We start from the raw sequence: 18,991 nt of genomic DNA, 5'->3' as shown, positions 1-18,991 counted from the left end.
TCACAGGCTGTAGTGGTGGTCACATGTATGAAACGTCATCCCTGGAGGCCAGCCTGGATGATGTCAGAGAGTCGGCCTCCTGGGATGACGCTTCATCACATGTTACCGCCGCTGCAGTTTTTTGCAACGGACAATCCAGGCGAGAAACTGTCCCACAGTTTGGTCCTGTTTTTCACCCGGAATTCCCTGTGGCGCACAAGGCGGATACACTGCGTGCTTTTACGCAGGGTATCCACCCCGTGTGAACTCAGCCTAAAGGTAATTTCATATTACATCCTGCCCCTCTGTTTAATGTATGCATCGGGAAAGCTCCCAGAATGTATGGTAAACAGTCCCATACACCTGATGGAAGTTAAAAAAAAAAGCCTCAGTTCGGGTGTATGCGCCAGGAGCTTTTCCGCCGCATATGATAAATGGACAGGCAGGACGTAATGTGAAAGCAGCCTTACCAAAACATAGGCCTTGTTCACACTGTGCTAAAATATAACAACGTGTAAATGTGTTAAAAACACTAGTGTTTTTGTAAAGCGCTTTTTAAACTACAGGCGTTTTTGACACGTATTGATCAAGTTTTTTGCACGCCTTCGGCATGTTTTTTTTCTGTTCGATCAGAACTCCTATTGACTATAGAAATTAGGCACATTTTTGGCGCATTTTTGGTGCATTTTTGGTGCGTTTTACATGCCAAAGTATTGACCTGACGCTTCTTTTTTTTACGCAACACATTTTTAAACAAAACGCGTCATATGCACTAACGGCGCGCTATACCATTAATGTCAATGGGAAGCTTAAACAATTTAAAGCAGCTTAAAGCATTTTTTACGCGTTTTTCGGCGTGACAACTGCACGCCGTGTGAACAGGGCCTTACAGTACAAACAAAAAGCACCAAATTCCCACAATACATAACAATGATAAATGGAGTGGGGGGTACCAAAGGGCAATTCCGCACAGGGCACCCTGTAGCCTAAGGCCGGCCCTGCTCCCATCTCATATAATATTTTAGTCGCCCGCCTTTAAACGCCTCACCAGCGTTTCCATATCTTTTTTACAATTTGGAGCCCAATACTCAATTCTATATTCAAGATGCGGTCTTAACAAGGCATTTATAGATCGGTAATATTACATTTGAATCACATGGTTTTTATCTCTGTTTTTAAATATAAAAAAACCCATATTGCAACAGCTCTCTGCGAACGCTAAGACCAAATGCACGCTAGATCATTTTGGATTACTGCTATGTTTACTTACAAATGTGAGGTTCTTAGCGCACTTTTTTGTGTTTTTGTGTTGTGTCTCTTTTTATACACCCTAAAATCTTATTTGCGTAGCTTACTTGTAACCAATACCTTCTCTAGTTCTGTATATGCCCAGGTTATTAATTTAATGTATATGCATTAATACTATTACTGTGACTTAGGGCATTTACTAATGAAATAAAAAAGTATATGTACAGATGTAGCCATCTTTACCTTGATTCTGATAACTCGCTGCAGCGTGATATCACACAACAAAAGCCATTGAAAAGTTATGAAAAAGGTCAAGATAACAAATCTAGCCATTGTTTATTTAATGCGTTAAAAGTCAAGATAAAGACGGCTACATCTGTATCAGCATTAAAACACCAATTCCGCAGTTTCCTGTAAAGTTACTTTGAGGTAATGTGGACTAATGTTTCTTCTTTTCTAGTACGACACACAGAGATGCACAGATAACTTAACATGTTACCATGGTTTCAGTGATCCTGTGTTTGCAAAGCAAAATGAATAAATAATTATAGGGACGCACAAATGTCATTTTGGTTTTGTCTTGGGCATAATGCTATCTTAGTCAGAATGAATATACCCCAGGTCACTATAATCTTAAAAGGGGTTATATGCGTTAACATATTTACTAATGGCTGCAAATGTCCTAATATAAAAAACACAACTGTTAGGGGGGATTCACACGAGCGTGTATTCGGTCCGTGCGGGCCGCGTGGTTTTCACGCGGCACGCATGGACCAATACAAGTCTATGGGGCAGTACAGACAGTACCGTGCTTTTTGCGCAGCGTTTGTCTGCTGCGCAAAAAGCGCGACAGGTTCAATAACTCTGCGTATTTCGCGCAGCACGCACCCATTGAAGTCAATGGGTGCGTGAAAACCACGCAGGTTGCACGGAAGCACTTCCGTGCGAACCGACTGAAACAGCGCACCAGCTGTCAAAAGGATGAATGTAAACAGAAAAGCACCACGTGCTTTTCTGTTTCCGAACATCCAAACGGAGTGTCTTGGCGATGAGCGAAGCCGGACAAGCGAACCGAACTTCACCGGGTTCGGCTGAACTCATTTTGGCCGTACCCGGCAAAAAAATTATCGGTACGCGACGTCAGGAGATAGTCACTGTCCATGGTGCTGAAAGAGTTAAACTGTTTCAGAACCATGGACAGTGACTTCCGATCCCAATATAAATGAACCTGTAAAAAAAAAAAAGTGACAGCTCCAGCCAATCACAGGCCAAGCACAGGCTGCAGCGGTCACATGGACTGGCGCGTCATCCAGGGAGGTGGGGCCCGATGTCGAGAGGCGCATCACCAAGGACGCGTCACCAAGGCAACGGTCGGGAAGTTCTCGGTAAGTACGAACTTTTTCTTTTTTTTCAACAGGTTTTTCGATATTGTGTTCGGCATTCACTGTCGAGGGTGCTGAAAGAGTCGTCGACTAGCCTCATTTCTATGATGGCGGCTGCGCGAAAATCACGCAGCCGCGCATCAGACACGGATGACACACGCAGCTGTCAAATGTTTTTTGCGCGCGGTTATTTCCTCTGTCTGTTGAAGAAATAGCTAAAAAAAACGAGGCAAATAATCGCGGTAAAAAACGTGTGTGGTGCAAAATCACTTAAAAATACCCGGAGCTCATTTTTCCAGGCAGAATTTTCTGCCTTCAAAAAACTCTGTGTGAACAGGGCCTAAAACATAAAAAAAAACTAATCTAAATCTAAAGTTGGTATCGCCGCTGGTATGGACTTGCAGAATAAAGTTAAGATGCACTTTTTCCTCCGCAAAAACTAAACCGCCCAAAAGGGGGAATTGCTGCTTTTACCCATTCCACCCCACAGATAAAAAATGTTCAGTTTCCCACCACATTACATGGTACAATAAATGGTGAAAATCGACAGCTTTTCCTGAAAAAAAACAAGCCCTCATACGGCTATATCAGGAAAAAATAAAAAGTTATGGCTTTTGGAAGATGGGGAGGAAAAAACTAAAGTGAAAATCCGAAAATGGCTGCGGTGGGAAATGATTGTTGACGTGGCAATCATAGGCTCCCGTAGCAGAGAGCAGGAGAGCCACCGTTGAAAGAGAGAGACTGCAGCGCACAGCAGGGCGCCAGTCATAGTTCATAGCAACTCGATGTACAGTAGATGCCTGCTAGAGCCGTGACCACCAGCGAGGGCACGGTGCAGGAGCGAGGAGAGGTGAGTAACACCGATGGGAGTAATGACAATCTCTGTATTGCACTGTAGATATGTTGCTGCTATAGAAGCAACAGGAAATAAATAAATGTATTCCTGCACATTCATGTACTCCCAAACGTTATTTGTTTAGAGAGTCTGAATGGCTCCAGAATAAATAATTAAAATCGAATTCTCTGGTTTTTACTCACCCTTTAAGTTTTATTGCTTCATATGTCGTAATCTTTCAAGGGACATTTATTTATGTATTATTACATGAAATATAAATTAATATACTCTGCAGTATTACAGGAATGTATAAAATAAATAATATAAACGAGAACGATGAAAGGTATAAAACTATGAGAGTTGCTTCCCTTCCAGATCTCAGCTTGGATATTATAAAATGAATTCCTTTGTATTATAGCATCATCTGAAGATAGATTATCTCTATGAGATCTAATCATTGTATAATATATATGATATATGCATAAGGAGAGAACAGAAAATATTACTGAATGTCATTTTCTCTGATGAATCTGGAGCTGAATTAATTAAGATAAATTATGCCCTTGCTTTTTATAGCAATTAAATAATCTGACTGTAATAAGAACAATTACAATGGCAGTACTGATGTAAAATCTACACAAATGGGTTTTGTCACTTTCCTATTCTCTGTAATATTTTAGAATTCTTCAAGCAGACACTATTATAGTCTTGAGGAAAAGAGCAATGTAGAGCAAAAAATTGTCTAACCTCTTTCTAATTGTTAGGGAAAGACTTTTAAATTAATCAAGTTGTCCCCGTTGTCGGCTTCCTCATTTTCAACCATGCATTAGACATCTTTATATAGTGTCTGTAGGATTTACATATAAAAAAAAATATTGCGAGATTTATGAAAATTAGCTTGTCCTTTTAAACAGAGATGGTTATAATTTGACCATAATTTTTTTTTTGGGGGGGGGGGGGGGTGTGGTATTACTATCTGTTTTACAAGCAAACACATTTACATTTAGGAAAATGGTAATTTTTGCAAATTTTTGCTAAAATTTGACGTTTTTCACAAATAAATATTGAATTTATCGACCAAATTTTTTCACTAACATAAAGTACAATATGTCACGAGAAAACAATCTCAGAATCGCTTGGATAGGTAAAAGCGTTCCGGAGTTATTACTACATAAAATGACATATGTCAGATTTGAAAAAATCATCTGTGTCCACAAGGCCAAAACAGGCTGTGTCCTGAAAGGGTTAATAGGGCTGAGCTGCAAAACCAGATAAAGGCCATGAGCCAGAGTGGTGCTGTTTCTGGGGAAATAAAAATCTTTGTAATTTTCTATTTTCACACAGTTCCTTATATTCCCAAGTTTGAACTCACTATGGAACTGTGCGTTACTAGCCGACCCAAAGCAACAGTTTGCAGACACAGGTGTCACTATATGAAGGCTTAGGCCTTATTCAGATGGAAGTGTTGTACCTGTGTTTAACACTGTAAATCCTGTATGTAACACCGGCACCCCCCTTCGCTTTACTGTAATCACACCATAGGTATCTGTAGTGCTGTGTGTTTGGGTAAAGGAAGTCTGTCAGAACATTTAAGTCTAACGCACGTCTGGCACCGCTACTTAGCGATAGTGTAACGGAAGTTGCACATACTAGTGAGGTTGATCATAGGGCTTGCATCAAGGTAAAAAAATACTTTTATTTTGCCGCTTTGTATGATAATTAGGTTGGCGTGTGCTCCAAACATTCCCCTCTCCTCTGTAGTTGATCGACGGCTCTGGTTGTCTTCATCGTCATACAAGCAGAGCTGTCAAGCATCTGCAAAGAGGACGGGAGTGGTTGGAGCTCCAGATGTCGGACACTTCCAGGTTCGGCAGACTCTCCAACCTAATAAGCATACGGCGCCCGGTGGAATAAAAGTTATTTTTTAGCCTGATGCAAGCCCTATGATCCACCTCATTGGTCTGTACATCTTCCTTTACCATATCACTAAGTAGCGGTGCCAGACGTTTGTTTGCCTAAAATGTCGTGACAGACTCCTTTTAAGTAAAAGCACAAGGGTCTGGTGGTTACATACAAACTGTTAAACGCAGATACAATAGGCCCGTCTGAATGAGGCCTTAGACAGGATATATTGTCCCTGTTTTTAGAGATGGCAATGTAGCAATTATACCAGAAGGACAATATTCTTTGATAATCTTCTTGAACGTATGAGAATATATTCTTCTAAAGAGTGGTTATGAAAAGCAACAGAGTCTAGAAAATACAGTTTAATCCTGAAAAAGCAAACAAAGTGGAACGTCTTTGTAGCTGATTATGTTCTTAAAACATTATTATAAAGCATAGAAGTAGTCAATGTCATTAGTGGGCTTTAGAAAATAAAACAAAACAATAATGTCAATATGTTTAAGTAGCACCTGACGTGGTACAGTAAGCTTGTGCTTTCATTAATTTTTTCTGCACTACAAAAGTCTTCTGCTCCAGTCATTATGATAAGGATTCATCACGCAGCAATACTCATCTACTCCAAAGAAACTTCGGCTACTGGCATCTGTCTCTAATTGCCCATTGCTGCATAATCCGTGTATTTTACTAGTAAATCGAAGCCTTTTTTTAGGTACTTTTCTCAATAAGCGATGCATCTGCTCCACTCTTTACAATCATACAGTTGGAATATACAAATATATAGGAATCTGTTATGTGGATGAAGTGCTCCTCCATTGTTAAATATGATTCACATGTACAGTATGTTTTCATTGCAGGCATTTGCTGTGTTATGTTAATGTAATTATGTATACATAGTGAGTGTATTCAAGGTTATGCAATTAAAGGGGCTTTACAGTTTCCGCAAACAAAGGTTGTGCATTGTGTTATGAAAAATGATACAATTTTGCTATATACTCTCTGTATAAATTCCTTACTGTTTTCAAGATCTTTGTTTGAAGTTATTCAATGGAAACCTTCATTACTGTTCTTCTATTGGATGAAAATTTGTCCATGTAAACAATGTAGGTTCCTATAGAATGACTGCAAGCAGAGATCTTGAAAGAGATGAGGAATATAAACAGAAAGTATATTAGAAAATTGTATAACTTTTGATCATACAATAAATCAGCTTTATTTGCTTAAAATATAACCATTTAAACTCCATTACTTACTTTTAATGAAAAATATTATGATAAAGATGTTAAAGTGTAGTTAAACATTTGACAAACTTCTGACATGTCATAGAAACATGTCAGAAGTTTGGATTGGTGGGGGACCGAGCTCTGAGACCCCCACCAATCGCTAGAACGAAGCAGCTGAAGCGCTCGTGTGAGCGCTCAGCCGCCTCGTGTCTGTTCGGCTTTTTCCGGAAAGCCGATGTATCGGAGTACGGGCTCATAGACTTTCTATTGAGTCTGTACACCGATTCATTTATTTCCGGAAAAAGCCGAACAGACACAAAGTGGCAGAGCACTCACACGAGCGCTTCAGCTGCTTCGTTCTAGCGATTGGTGGGGTCTCAGTGCTCGGACCCCAACAATCCAAACTTCTGACATATCACTATGACATGTCAAACGTTTGTCAAACATTTAGCTACACTTTAAGCGCTGCGGAAAATGTTGATGCTATATAAATGAAGATAATTATTATTGTTGTTATTATTATTATTATTATTATTATTATTATCATTTCCAAAGTAACCCGGGAATTAGCTTCACCTCATGTCCTTCCAGACTCACTCAGTGGCTGATTATTTGACAAAATTGGGGGACAGTAAAATTATTCTATTAATCTAGTGACATCTGGCCTCTGCCTTCTAACAAATGACAACCTATATGGCAGGGACCCCCAATGTATGCCGGACTCCCCTGGACCCTGCTTCATAGATTATTTGTTAGGATTTAGGATGTCTTTAGTGCAGTATTTTGCTCATACTTTGCTCTGGCAATATTTTTGCCAGTTAGTATGATAGTAAATGTTTTGGTATAACTAAGGTTTTATTTTGATCCCTTCAGGAATACCTCATACATTACAATAGTGTAAAATCTGCACACTAAATACTTCACACCAAGACTTTATGATGTATGTTCCACAGTGCTTTGTGATTATTTTACTTACTGTCCTTTTTACTGTGACTGATCTAAAATGTAATGGAAGTCTGTCAACAAAACTCATTATAGCAAGACAAAATAGCTCCCTGTCCCACAACTTTGCAGCCTGCGAGTCCCAGATTGAAGAGCGAAAGTGGCAAACAGTTGAAATTGTTTACCTGGGTTATCAGGGTCAGATAATTTGGGGCATGTACTTTTTTTATGCTGCCCTCCTCCAAATTGCAGGGGAAGAACAGTGGAAAAAGCAATCCCATAGTTGAGCACTCTTTCAGTGTTAGACATATCTGCAGACTGATTGAATTTCTGACAGTGGAAATGTATATATTCCCTCACTTTACTCTTTCTGGAGGGTTTTTTTTTTGTGACTAAATCTCTGGATGGCTTTAGTTTTGACTTGTAACTTTTGCTGTATTTTAGTAAGGAAAGGGAAAAAAATGGAAAAGTACTATAAATGTAAATGTAAAATATACAGCACATTCTGTCTTTTTGAAATTGTTGGTGTGAAAGAAGCCAACAGTTCTTTATTTAAACAAGGTCTGCTTCAACCTTGATTGACTTGCAGTAAATTACCTGGTATGAGAGGCAAAAGGAAGTGGATAGAAAAATGGCAATCACAACCAAATGTATCGCGTGTATGAATGACAGGTACCGGGGATGTGCTGGAGTAAGATAAATTGGCATGAGTGGCCTCTACTGACAGCTTCTGAGATGGGAAATTGTTCTTGTTAATTCATGACTAAATCCTTGTCATTTATGGTCAAGAACCAGCTAATTGCATAAACAAAATTAAGATTCCTTTTCCGACATATTGATACTTCTGTTGTCAGGCATAATTATTATAATAAAGAAAAGGTTTAGGAGATTTCTTATTATGAATGCAAATTGAAATCAACTTTCTGGAAGACTCCATTTTCTGTCACTGAGCATGAGCAACCTATTAATTTCAGAACAATATTCCACCCATGGGCTGCAAGATGTTCATTTACATATCTCTCCGATCTGTCTTGGAATACATTTTGTTTGCTTAGGTGCATAGGCAAGTGTGCCGTATATAACCTCATCTCTGGCTTTTTACAACAGCTCATTATCTAGAGTATTATTTTACAAGCTCCCAATATAGTGAAGGGTCAGTGGAAGGGAAGTTGTGGATGTCACAGACGACTTTTAGTCGTGATGAAAGGGGATATATTGTTAGCACTGGTTCTAAAGATCAACTAATAAAACAGATGAAAAAAAAGAATAAGGACCCGCATAATATCCCTTTAGCATGGCAACGCATTAACAGTATAGACATGGACCAGGGATGAACATTTCTGCTTATGATTTGTGTGTTCCCAGCAGTAAAATAGAAACGACAAGATTAAACTCACATAGTAACATTTTTCATTAACGCTATCATACCCTGAGACGTTCCTTGAAATGTTGCCAGTACTCTGTGTCAGTAAGCCCGGTGGATATTACAAGTGATGTGGTTGGAATGAAGAATATTGTCCTCCACACTTAATAATGGGATAAGCATGAACCAGGATCATGTTCTGCTCTATCCTTAGTCAAACATTCAAGTGAGTTGTCATTACAGATTGGTTAAATAGCTGTGACTGGCTTACATGAAGCAGGGGATGCAGGGGGGCATAGCAACATGTAATGTATCTGAATAACACTACTAGAGAGTATCTCTGTTCATTCTTGCTTTTTTAGCATTTTTTTGTTTGTTTTTTTGAATGTGCACTACCGCTCTTTACAAACGATATTAGAAATACAGAAACAGCCGAGTCGAGAGCCGATGGATAAGTGATAAATATTTATTGTGAGAGAACCCCTTTTATACTACTTTTACACAGCAGTATTTTGGTCAGTATTTGTAAGCCAAAACCAGGTGTGGGTCCAAAATAGGTACAAATCTTATACTTTTTCTCTGTATATGTGCCACTCCTTTTGGCTGTACCCCTTCCTGACATTCGCCATATATATGCGGTGCACATCGGGTGGAGGAGTATGGAGCGTGCTCATGGCTGAGCACGCTCCATAGAACAAGTGTGCCTGCTGTATCTTACAGCCGACACTTCAGTGTAATGAGCGGGATCCTGCTCGAGTGTGATCCCACTCATTTAACCCATTAAATGCCACAGTTAATAGCAACCGTGGCATTGAAATGGTTTGAAACAGGGGGTGGCCCCCTGTAACGTTGCAACAGACCCCCCCTTGATGCGGTCGCGGAGTACCGTTGGTTGGCATGGCAGCCTGGTGGCCTGATGAAGGCGCCCAAGTCTGCCATCTTTGTACGCCTATGAAGCCATGCCTCCGGCATGGCTTCATAGGTGATTGTCAGTATCAATATATACATTAGTATTGCAGTATATCATGCAAGTGATCGAACGATTGCTTGTTCAAGTCCCCTCGGGGGACAAGTAAAAAAAAGTAAGATAGAGATTTTTTAATTAAGAAAAAAATTGAAAGTTAAAAAAAAAAACTTTTCACATTTTCCCACAAGCGCAATGTAAAAAAACAAAAAACAAAACATAACTGGTATCAACACATTCGTAAAAGTCTGAACTATTACAATATATCATTGTTTAGTCCGCACGGTGAATGCCGTAAAAAATTCAACCGCAAGAGTCGCTGTTTTTTGGTCAATTCATCTCGCACAAAAAGTGGAAAAAGTGATCAAAAAGTCTCATGTACGCCAAAATGGTACCAACAGAAAATAAAGCTTGTCCGGCAAAAAATAAGCCCTCATACCGCTCAATCGACGGAAAAAAAAAAAAAGATTGAGAAATCCCGTTTTTTTTCCTACTCCGCCTCACAAATATATTTCTTTCAGCTTCCCACTACACTACATGGTACAATAAAGGGTGCAGTGAAAATCTATAACTTGTCCCGCAAAAAACAAGCCCTCATACGGCAATATTAATGGAAAAATAAAAAAAGTTATGGCTTTTAGAACATGGGGAGGAAAAACGAAAGTGAAAATCTGTAAAATGGCTGTGGCGGGAAAGGGTTAAAAATACTGCTGCAAAATACTAACCAAAGTACTCCTATGTGAAAAAGGCCTAAGTAATTGTAATCTTTAAGATCAAGTAATAAAGAGTTTGTGTCCACAGAAAAATGTGTGCTACTATGAATAATGGTTCCTGGCCAGTCTCATATAGATATAGCGGCAGATTTACTAATACTCTTTAGTTTTAGACAGCGTAAACTTAGACAATGCAGTTTGAAAATGCGCCAAATTTATCAAGGTGGTGCAGCTGTATGATAAATTTGGGGCATCTTTCTAGGCATGTCAGAAACTTTTTTTTTTCTCTCTCTTATACCACCTACTAGTTGGCTTAGCTTAGGACAGTTTTTTTGCATCAACATTTTGGCACAATTTTGGCACACCGTGTTGCACTTTAAGTAATGACCCCTTTTCACTAGGGAACCCCCCGTTCCCACTAAGCAGCGCCCCCTTGTGGAGTGTGTCGAAAAACTGTCTAAAACTGTTTTTAAATGGGGCATTTTGAATAGTAAATCACCCCCACAAAGGTGAAGCTACTCTTTAAATGTTTTGGAAGTAAGTTTAGGTCGGTGACTGTTTTAAATCTTTAAATAAGCTGCTGGTCCCGATACATCCGGCTTTATTTCTTATATCGGATATGTTGAGCGTGGGGATATAATAAAAGTAGAACAAACAGCAATGAATTTACCAATGGAAATAAAGTACACCGGCTTCACTGCTGCTTTTTCAGGAGGAAGCTGAAAACTCTTAAGCATGTTTGATTGATAGTGGAATAGGGAATGTAATCTGGGACTATCATTTTAATAAAACATTGCAGTTATACAGTATTTATCGGCATTCACAAATGTTGTTGTAGACTTATATCGGGTTTCCTTTCAAGAAAATCACTTGCAGAGGAAACATTTCATTTCTAGATAACTCTGCATTTTCCATGTGCTTTGCTGAGAGTGCGATCTTACCACCTACCGCTATCTTACAGCGATCCCGTTGCATGCCTTGTGCTAATTGTTACCTATTTTGTAGGAAGTAGTACTATTAAATACCACAAAGACAAGCAGCAGCATAAAGTGAATGCACAGAACACATTTGTGGAGAAATGCAGTGTTCCCAATGGAGACTTTCATTTCGCTACTTAGAAATGAGGTTGACTGGAGTAGGTCAAAGCTTTGCTTGGGAATATTTGCCAAGGCTTAAGATTCTTTGCTTTAATCAGGAAGTAAAATAAGTGGATACAAATAGAAAATAAACTTTTTTACATTTGAAACAGACAAGATTGTCTTAATTGCAAGAATTCTCGACAAACTCCCCCCACCCCCATGTCTTTTCAGTTTAAACAAAGCAGAAGTCAAAATAACATTAAAATTGCTCAGTTTAATAAATGTAATAATTTCCCTACTTCTTTTTTTCACAAATGCATAATTCTCTATTAGAACCCAAATCCCGGGAGATCCACACCGGAGCTACTATTGTTTAATAATAATATGGATATTTCTAATATAGATGTCATTGTAAAATGTAAGGTCAGAATGTTTCCATTTTATTCATTTGGGGAAATTCTCAATACAATTCTAATCCTTTTTTTCATAAAGTAAACACAAAATCTTGTTTTATAAATATTCCCTGCTTCCAGAATTACGATGTCTAGTAGAATATACACATGTTAATCATCTGTTGGGGTATACTGTACATAGAGGTAAGGGGATCCCACAAAGATTAAAAGAAGACCTCCCCCTTTTGGTGCCTGTTACCTTCCATGCTCCGAAACACCTCGGACCGGAAGATATAGTGCGTAACCATTTCCCCACACTCTAGTTTGCTAACTTTGTAGGACTTGTGATAGAAGATTACTGTACAGGTTCTTACCACCCATTAAAATAAGGGATGCAGCCAACCTGAGCTGAGTGCCCCTCTCCAACAACTGCATGTCTTGCCTCTATGGTACGTACACCCTTGACCACAGTTTCATACACCAAATGTATTCTGGATCAGTGGTCCCTGTTCAGTCCCAGTTTTCCAATCTCATGCACAAATAGAGCTTTCAGATAAAGCCTGAATATTCACAGATAAAGGAGGTATTCTGACTTATATCCCCAACATCAGGACCTAGGTCATAAAACAATGATCAGTGGGTGTCCAGCTGCAAAGTCCCCCACTGATCCGGGGAGAATAGGCTGGTTGTAGTCTCTTTTGCATTGGGAGAGCACATTTGGGGTCGCTTCTGCTTTACATAAATGAGAGTCATGTAGACTGCCGAGTCATTTCACTGTAACTGCATTACTCTATAGCTTCCATTGAAGAGAAGATCTTTAGCTCCTATGCGGACCTATGTTTCCATGGCAACACACCTATGTTTCCATAGTAACCCACTACAAACAAACCCTGTGTAGTTGGATCTCGCAGTCATATTGCCATTCATCTGCTTGCTAACCTACCATATATATCTGCAGACAATCGATTCAATTAAGATTATTTGCCAAGTTGCACTTTAGATGCATTGAAACACTAAAAACTAATAATTGAATAAAAGAGTACAACTTCAGTTTCATTCCTATGCGGAGAGCGCAAATGAATATGTGCCCTCTACTGGTGAGTGGGACTAAAACAGTCCATTCACGAGATTAGTGGAGGTCCCGGAGTTTGGACACACACCTATCAATGTTTTATGACTACTCCTATCAGTAGGTCATAAAACTTTATTCTCGTAAAACTCCTCCAATGATTATATCAGAAAATGACATGGAAAAATTATATTAGATAATAAATTATATATTTCTTAATGTTTCATTGCAGGTGGAATCAGCATCATCCACCCTAAACCTTGTAGAGTAGGTATGACTGATACTGGCAATGTTGGATGGAAAGCTAGATGGCAGCGTTTCTGCTGGCAGCTTGGCAGGCTATGTGCCCAATGTTAGGGGAATTCGGAGTTTAAATATTATCAATAAAGTTCAGGATCAATACAAATATTTTACATGTATCTTCAGTATCTTGCTGTTAAATGCATTGTTTTCAATGTAGTGTATAAAATATGAAGTTCATATCTATTATTTGCTAGCAACATGGGAACACAGGTTTTTATCCTATCACTTATTTTATATATTCTTTCTCTTCCCCTTCCAAAAGTTAGAGTCGAGATTTATTTATCCTAACTGCACATTACAATGATGACAAGAAAACTGCTCTTAACAGCGTACAGCACAGACTTTATTTATGTAGAATTTTTACGTCTCCTTATGAGTTGTGTGACATGTATTTCATCAATATACAGCAGAATATCTATTTTGCACAGGCTGGATTGAAAAGAGAAGCCATTTTTTATACTGAGAATTAAATGCAGATATCTCTGTGCTGTCATATCATAAATAAAGAAAATAATAATTTATAGAAGATGAAATCCAAAGTTCTTGAAGATGCAACATCAACAACGTTACCGTCAAATTTAGTTTATTCCAGCTTTATAAACTCGTACAATTGCAGACAGCGACGACCTTCAGGGCTCATAGGTCATCCAGTTTTTATTGCTCTTTGCAAATACCCCTAACGCAGAAGAGTAATGTACCCTCAAGTGCGGATTAGGAAAATCTGTTCATCGCTATGAAATATTGCTGTGTTTTGACCTTACTTGGACTCGTACGCCTCTCTACGATGCACGTTGTATAGGAAGCCAGGGAATTTCAGGTGAAACAGTCTGTCCTGGTTAGAAGATTGCAGTCGGGCAATGCTCAGATGTAAAGGTGATGCGTTTTGAAAAATAAATGAAGCACTTTCTCCACATGTCACGTTTACAACCTCTGAATTTCACCGTAGTGTATGTGAGCAAAAGGATTCATTCAGTGAGCAATTCTAAATGACAGAATGGCAGTTTATCTATATTGTGCGCTTTTGTTTTGTTGTTTTAACTGGTAAATCAGACCTTCAGGCCTCATGCACACGGCCGTGCCCGTAATCATAACCCGCGATTGCGAGCACGGCCGGCTGCCGTGGGCCACATTTTTGTGCCATGCACCCATACGAAGTATGGAGGCACGGCCCGTAAAAATCGAAAAGTAGGAGATGCTCCGTAATTCTCGGCACGGTTCTACAGCACGGACACCCTTCCGTAGCGATACGAAAAGGTGTCCGCGGCCAATAGAACCGGGTCCGCAATTACAGAGGTTTTTTTACGGTCATGTGCATGGGGCCTCAGTACAATGGCAATATGTATCTTAATGTATTATTCTTCATTATTCTTCATTGTTGAGCTTGTGAAGAAATGGTCCAGTATCGGGGTAGGGCATTTTTCAGCAGGTTTTTTTTGTGTTTTTTTTTAACTACTGTAGTTGTCATTTTTGCTTCACCTTGGTGGCCACATGTTCCCTTCAGTGAATGAAATTTGCTAGTGAGAGCTGTAATTTTTAAAGTAATAGAAAGAGTAAGACTAAAGAAAGTGGAAAAGCAAGCCATTGCTTGAAATAGAGGTACCCACCCCCACCCCATAGACTCCTACAGTATATAGTCTACTCTTGGCCAATCAGTACATCCACAAGTGTCTTCTGGCAGATCCCTCTGGCAGACCCCTCCTGCATCCTGTCTGTATGCTCTGGTGCCCGCCAGTGGTTATTAGGCTCTGCCCAGTAAATCTGTATAGGAAAAAGCTAATTGTGCACGCATGTGTAGGCTTTACGGTAAGTCATTCCATTTATACCCTGGACAGGTCATGACAATTACTGCCAGGCAACTGAGCATAAAGACAGACACCGTGGGAACATTAAGGAAAGACTATTGGGCTCTGCTTCCACTCCCGGCAATAGCTGTATTTTCAGGTTTTGCCCAGAGTAACACTTAAAGGACTTGGCTTTTTTTCTGACTTCAATGGGTTAAAACTTTAAATATATGAGTTTACATGGGATACTTCAGAACCAGTTTTTAAGAAACCTGTTCTAGGAATTAAACACTTATACAATTCTTTCTTTTTCACAATTGGTGCAATACGTTATCACTTTGCTAATGCCATTACAACTATCTATACTTCGGGATATCTAGTAGGGCTTGCGGTGATCCACTATTCCAAATATTAATGTACAGAATGTATAAGTGATGTATTTCTCTGCGAGCAGTAAAATTATTATGAAGTAGTCAAGGGTGGTGTGTTGGAGTCAATTAGTTTTACTTTACTTCATCTCCAGTTTATGTTTCCGTAGGAACTTAAACTTTTATGTGATTGCAAAGTTGCTAACTTTAGCACATTTGTGAAACAAGGAGTGCTGACTCGTTCATTCTGTAGGTCACAAACTTATAGCTATTCATCAAGGCAACTACATCTATTCTTTATTATGTAGAGGACAATGACCATCAAATGACAACATAATGTAAAATGTTTCACATGCAAATTCATTTCATTATAATCAATATACAATCGGTGAAGGGGAAACCTGTATTGTCAACAATGACCTACCTGATGTGACTGGTGTTTTATCACAAAATGTCAATTATATATTAATTCCAGAATGAATCATAATCGGTGGAGAAAATTCTCAGAGTAAAAATTAGAATATTTATTTAGAATTATTATTTGTGTCAGTTTTACAAAGATTTTGACTGCTTGACCTGCATTATCAGTGCAACCAAAATTAGTTTTACCCCGTCATTGATAATGCAAAACAGCCAGATCACAATCTTGCAGTTCTGATTATGAAATGGTTGTCTGACATTGTAACCCTGAGCTTTGGTTACACAAGAGTTACTATGGAACTTTATAAGAAAGCTTTGAAGCAAATTCACCCCCCACACACACCTAACATTTAGACGTCGCTGTATAGCTTAAAGGGGGTTGTCCGGGATTTAAAAATGTTTCTCTAAGAGCAGGAAAATTGACCATGTAAAAAAAAATAACAATTCTCACTTTTTCAATCCCCCGCTGCTTCAGTGGTCCCTGCCGGTCATGGTTGACTTTCCTGCAGCGATCAGATACCATTCATGGACGTGACTGCGGCAGCCAATCACTGGCCTTAGTGGTGATGTCAGCATGTACAGCATGAGACCACCGAGGCCACTGATTGGCTGCAGTGGTCACTTGCTTTATCAGCTCATCACCACTGCAGGACAAGTAAAGAAACAGCAACAGGGACCAACAGAGCAGCAGCGCTGCAGCAGTGGGGATTGAACAGGTGAGTATTGTTTTTTGTTTTTTTTATCAACTTTCCTGCTCTTAACAATTTTTTTCCTTATCTCAGACAACCCATTTTAACAGGACATGTTAGCTCTCCTGACATGTATGTTTTAGGAAATACTAGCAATCTGCTTTGCGTTATTCCTCCTGGAAATATGAATAAATTGACAATTGTGTTGCTAGCACAGGGCACCAGGGGCACATGCCCGAAGTGTTTTGCCTGGTGCCCCAGATCTCTCAGGTCCAGCAATCTTCCTCCTTCACTAGTGTCCCATGGTGCTCCAGGTATGCTTAGTGTCTACCAACACCCCAGCTGGGTGTTACCATTCACTTTCTCAGTGGGGTGTGTCCTTTGCTGCCAGTGTCAGATTGCATCGGTACACCACCCTACTGACATGGGGAATAATAACGCCCAATTCTAAATTTTTTCACACATTTTCAGAAGAATGGCAGAATGCAGAGCACTAAAAAAGTTTTGACCTCATGTACTTCTATTCTCCTCCACTGTCTTTTAATTACAATACTCTGATAGCTGCCCAGGACAATGCCCACTGTTGTCCATAGGACACTTAAGAAGATTTTGGCTTCATTTTGGGGGTTGGAGTGTTTAATATGTTTCTGTACTTTTTTTTAATATTGTAGTTAGACCTAGATGATGTATAAAAAAAATGATGTTTGATTACGTTAATCATTACAACGAAATAGCAATTTTGAATTGAAACAATGCCATCTAAAAACATTATAGTCATGGTAATAATAGTACTTCATTAAAGATAATAAATTCACAACCCGCCTGTCGAGGCTGCTAGTCACCATGTAAAAGCTCATGTTCTGTACAGCCTGTAATATGTCCAATGTCTCTCCTATGTAATAATTCCTTGTTTCTTTAACCAACTGGAAATGTTACATATACGTAAATGTTTCTGTGTGCACGTTCATTACATTCATTGCTGACCTTTGATCCCTGTTGCTCTTTCCCAGGTCGTCCCATCCCATCTACATCTTCGTCTAGCCTACTACCATCTGCACAACTGCCCAGCTCCCATAATCCTCCACCTGTAGGCTGCCAGATGCCACTACTAGACAGCAATACTTCTCATCAGATCATGGACACTAACCCTGATGAGGAGTTTTCTCCTAACTCATACCTGCTCCGAGCATGCTCAGGCTCCCAACAGCCTTCCAGCAGTGGTAAGAACCTTCTGTCAAGTGATATATCATTAGTTGTTTTTTGTTTATGTCTCTTTCCAGAAATGTGCTGAGATAATCCTCATCATCCACTATGTATTTTCTGTATGTGTGATGTATCTGCCATTATGTCCACTGTATCATCATTCATTATGACAAAAAAAATCTTCCAGCACAGAAATAAGATTTCTACTTAGAATATTTATACAAGTACTGAAAAATAAAGCTCAAGTTTCTCAAGCTGCTTTGCATTTACATTGACTGTCTATTTCTAGATTATTCTCACCATGAAGTATATAACATGCACTACGCAGTATAATCTACTTCTATTAAATATATGTAAAATAATAACTCAACAAGAATGCAATATATCAAATAAAAGCAAGTAAGGGAAAGCTACGTGGAGGAGATTAGGTCTTTGTTTTATTGGAAGATGAGTGTAGATGGATAGTCCATATATACCATCCTACAGCTGTAAAGAACTGTGGACGGTAAAAAAAATGAACCTTACCAGCACGCTGGCCGGGAAATGGTGCTCTGGCTAGTTATTTTTTATTTGTCTTAGACACTCTCCTGTAGACTTTTATTTCTTAGTAGACAGTAGGACAATATCTGAATTTAAAAGAATTTCTTGTTGCATGAGAAATAAAAAAAGTCTAGCCTACCACACAGTAATGATCAATATGAAGAGTCTATAGCAATAACTGTTACTTATTTATGATAACATTCACTCTCATTGCATCCTCTCTGGCTCATAATTTAGCATGAGTTCCAGCTATTACGATCTGACTCGTGGCGAAACAATATTATTATAATAGAAAATCCCATACAGGCATCCTCTTATTTAGTTTTTCGGTGCGACTGCTATCAGCTTTCCATACATTTGGTCCATTGATGAGGAGGTGCAGTGCAATCTGCTTATCGTCTCTAAGAACACCTTATTGATAGGGCTCTGTCCTTGTTTTTTGAAAGGGACTGTAAACTTAGAAATAAAGTAAAAAAGAAGAAACAATACACTTATTTGTTAATCTTCTTACAGGAGCTCCTGAATCCAGCAGTCTTCTAAAAATCTGAAAACAAGGGCCCGTCAGGCTCTGGTCCTTTCCATCTTTATCACTCCAG

At 39.1% G+C, this 18,991-nt stretch overlaps 1 protein-coding gene across 9 annotated transcripts in view; it reads left to right on the top strand.

The window, feature by feature from the left end:
- Positions 1 to 18,991, top strand: part of TENM2 (teneurin transmembrane protein 2) — a 2,339,501-nt gene that overhangs the window by 1,596,985 nt on the left and 723,525 nt on the right. For 8 of the 9 annotated variants that reach the window (XM_075856427.1, XM_075856426.1, XM_075856423.1 and 5 more), the window contains one exon: positions 17,663 to 17,872. The exons of the other annotated variant lie outside the window; for it this stretch is intronic. In XM_075856427.1, the coding sequence (XP_075712542.1) occupies positions 17,663 to 17,872 (210 nt within the window). The remainder of the gene's footprint in view (positions 1 to 17,662; positions 17,873 to 18,991) is intronic. 9 annotated transcript variants of the gene reach the window in all.

The sequence above is a fragment of the Rhinoderma darwinii genome, chromosome 3 (assembly GCF_050947455.1).
Source record: "Rhinoderma darwinii isolate aRhiDar2 chromosome 3, aRhiDar2.hap1, whole genome shotgun sequence".
Classification (NCBI taxonomy): Eukaryota; Metazoa; Chordata; class Amphibia; order Anura; family Rhinodermatidae; genus Rhinoderma; species Rhinoderma darwinii.
The sequence above is the reverse complement of the archived record's forward strand: the minus strand, read 5'-3'. Positions and strand labels throughout refer to the sequence as shown.